Raw genomic sequence first — 2,874 nt, 5'->3', positions numbered from 1 at the left:
AAGCTCACACTATAGCACAGAATAGCAACCATATATAGCGCTCTTTGCTGGACTCCGAGAAATTCTTCATCATCCTCTCCTGTACCATAGCAGAACTTGGACATCCACCACTGATACCACTATTCTTGCGCATTATCTGGATATTGTACCTCTGTATCACTACTGAAACAAGCACATTGTAACAACTTAAAGTCTTCTATCACATGTTATTGCCCTTCTTCTAATAGACTATAAAGCTGCTTCTACAGCCTTAAAACAGACTGGTTTACAACTAGTGTATGGATGTCTATGATAGATATTATTACATAAGAATTATACAAGATGTGTGACTGATAGAACACCAATTGCTCAAATTGAGGCCTGAGTATACTGAAGTCAACATGTAAAGTCCAAGTTGTGGTCCAAGTACCCCAAGTACCCCAAGTATATAGACTTGGGTCAAGTCCATGTACTTGGGACCAAGTACATGGACTTGGGGCCAAGTACACGGACTTGGGGCCAAGTACACGGACTTGGGGCCAAGTACACGGACTTGAGTCCAAGTACACGGACTTGAGTCCAAGTACACGGACTTGAGTCCAAGTACACGGACTTGAGTCCAAGTACATGAACTTGGGCCCAAGTATGGGTCCAAGTCCGTGACGTTTTCCTGATGAGCGCATGGAGTCGACTATCAAGCCCTTCGTCCAAAAGTCAACGGAGATCAACCACTTCCTCATTGATGTTTTGAACGACAAGCTCGGTCTGCCCAAGGGGTCACTGGCGGAGTTTCACAAGGCGCAAGAGCGCAGCTTTTGCATCTCGCGGGTCATCCGTGCTCCTCCGCGCCTAGTACCAGATGAGAAGGTGTTCCTAACGGCACACACGGATTACGGGTCATTGGTGAGATTAAACACTTTTGTGTTTGGCCCAACAGCTCAAGTCATATCACACTTCCAGTCATTCCTCCACAACCGTCTTGGCGGCTTGCAAGTCCTTCCGCCAGGTTCGGACAAGTGGCTGTATGTCAAGGTCAGCAATGTCGCGACTGCATTCGCACGCATGGTGAATGACACCCTCTATACAGCCGATTCCGGGTCATGCAATCTGCAACGTCGGCGACGCGCTCAACATTTTCAGCGGCGGCATTATCCGCTCCAACATCCACCGTGTCGTGTCAGCCACCCTTTTCGTCGCCTCGACCGCCATATAATGAGCTCACACCTAACCTATACAGCCCTCCTCCGAAGGATCAAGGGAAGTACGACCGCTGGTCTCTGATCTACTTCACTCGCCCGAACGATACGGCCCCGCTCAAGCATCTGGGCAAGAAGAGCCCTATGATCGCTGAGGCGGTCGCAAGGGCTCCTGCGGGCAAGTATGAGCCCGGTATGACGATGGCAGAGTGGATGGTTAGGCGCATCAGGGCGAAGCGCGGTGCCAATTACAACGTACGTGCTCAGTGCATGCTGCGTGCTGCGTGGGTGCGGGTGGTTGACGCTCGTTTGAACTCTGCAGGACCCGGAGAGTCGGAAGCTCAGACGTGGGACTGCGGATACTGCTATTCCTGAGGTCGTGTATGCTTGAAGAACAACAAAGCCCGTGCTACTGGTAGCCGTCCTAAGAGCGATCGCATTGTAAGATAGCAGTTGAAGCAGAAAGACTGTGATCTAGTTGGTCGCATGCAATGAGGTGAGGTGAGGCTCCGACGAATTCCTCTGCACCCGACCGCGACGGTTAAGAAAAGCGTGTCGCAGTGGGAACGCTGCGCTGACGTATATATGCTCCCGCGAACAGAGGCCCGTTCCTGTTTAGAAGCCTGCCGCACCTCGCTTTCCTTGACCAAACCTTCATCTTGGAAGTGTGGGATGACGGCTTTACATCTATGAAATGAATGCGGCGCTCCGCAGCCCCGTGCAGCACTCTGAGAATGTAATCGAGGTCTAACCTCAATGCGTCTCGGAAGATTGTCCTGCTAGTGGGGGTTTGCAGCTGCATGGTTCCGCGAGGAGTGAGTAAAGTTGCCGCCTATCTATCCATTCTCACGGGCTGTGAGACATTCGCAGTCGGGTGCCGCCAAGATATGAGGTTCATCATTCAGTTTCTGCGACAAATTTATACCTTGTCCGGCCGAGGTATTTCATAGTCAAAACTAGTCGGTCAGTATGGCCTGCTGTCATTCGAACGCAATACGTAACTTACAATCAGACAACTACACCAGTCTGATTGTCCAGAGCGTACAGTCGTTTGCGTTGACATGATGACTTGGATATCAACTACATATCATACGGAACTCTCCAACGCTAGCCTCAGGCAACAGAGGGTTTGAGATTACTCGGAGTCGACGCTCCGTCTAGATATCCTTGTGTTCGTTAGTAGATGGACGGAACAGGGTATGTTGCACGTACACTGTAATGATACGGGTGTCGCCTGATTCACACAAGTCCAAAGTACACTGAACCAATCTCTAGATTGAGAGGGCGTATACTATGGTGGACGTGGTGAAAGGCTGAGAAGCCTTCGCCACGTCGCGCGGATCCAGATGGATCAGCGCCGATCACCATGACGATCCAGATTTAGATACAAGATGTAGATTAACTATGTAGATAAGATAAGATAATGAACGATCCGTTACATTCTCCCCCTTCAGAACCTGTGCCAGGTTCTCATATGATACCAATGAGGAATAGGGAGTGCATGGAATAGCCATGTCCATATGAGAGAAGGGAAAAGCATAAGCGTCCGATAGGACGCGCGATGATGATGCGATAGAGGAAATGTTGATGCGGCGGGCGTGATACGAAATTGCGGGTGGACGATGCGGTTGAGCGGGAGGCGGCGTGCCGGCAGGGCGACGCAACACGACGAGGGTGAGACACCCGGCCCCACACGTAC

General features: G+C 50.7%; 1 protein-coding gene across 1 annotated transcript; it reads left to right on the top strand.

Annotated features, from left to right (window-relative positions):
- Nucleotides 1-654: 654 nt before the first annotated feature.
- Nucleotides 655-1,550, top strand: DICSQDRAFT_63927 (Clavaminate synthase-like protein; the record flags this gene model as incomplete). Its single annotated transcript, XM_007367168.1, has 4 exons — nt 655-882; nt 940-1,011; nt 1,067-1,155; nt 1,217-1,550. Coding segments are annotated over 4 exons (723 nt in total), but the record flags the coding sequence as incomplete, so codon positions are not given.
- Between the last annotated feature and the right edge of the window lie 1,324 nt (nt 1,551-2,874).

Source organism: Dichomitus squalens (assembly GCF_000275845.1).
Source record: "Dichomitus squalens LYAD-421 SS1 unplaced genomic scaffold DICSQscaffold_23, whole genome shotgun sequence".
Taxonomy (NCBI): domain Eukaryota; kingdom Fungi; phylum Basidiomycota; class Agaricomycetes; order Polyporales; family Polyporaceae; genus Dichomitus; species Dichomitus squalens.
This window is presented reverse-complemented; position numbering and strand designations above follow the sequence as displayed.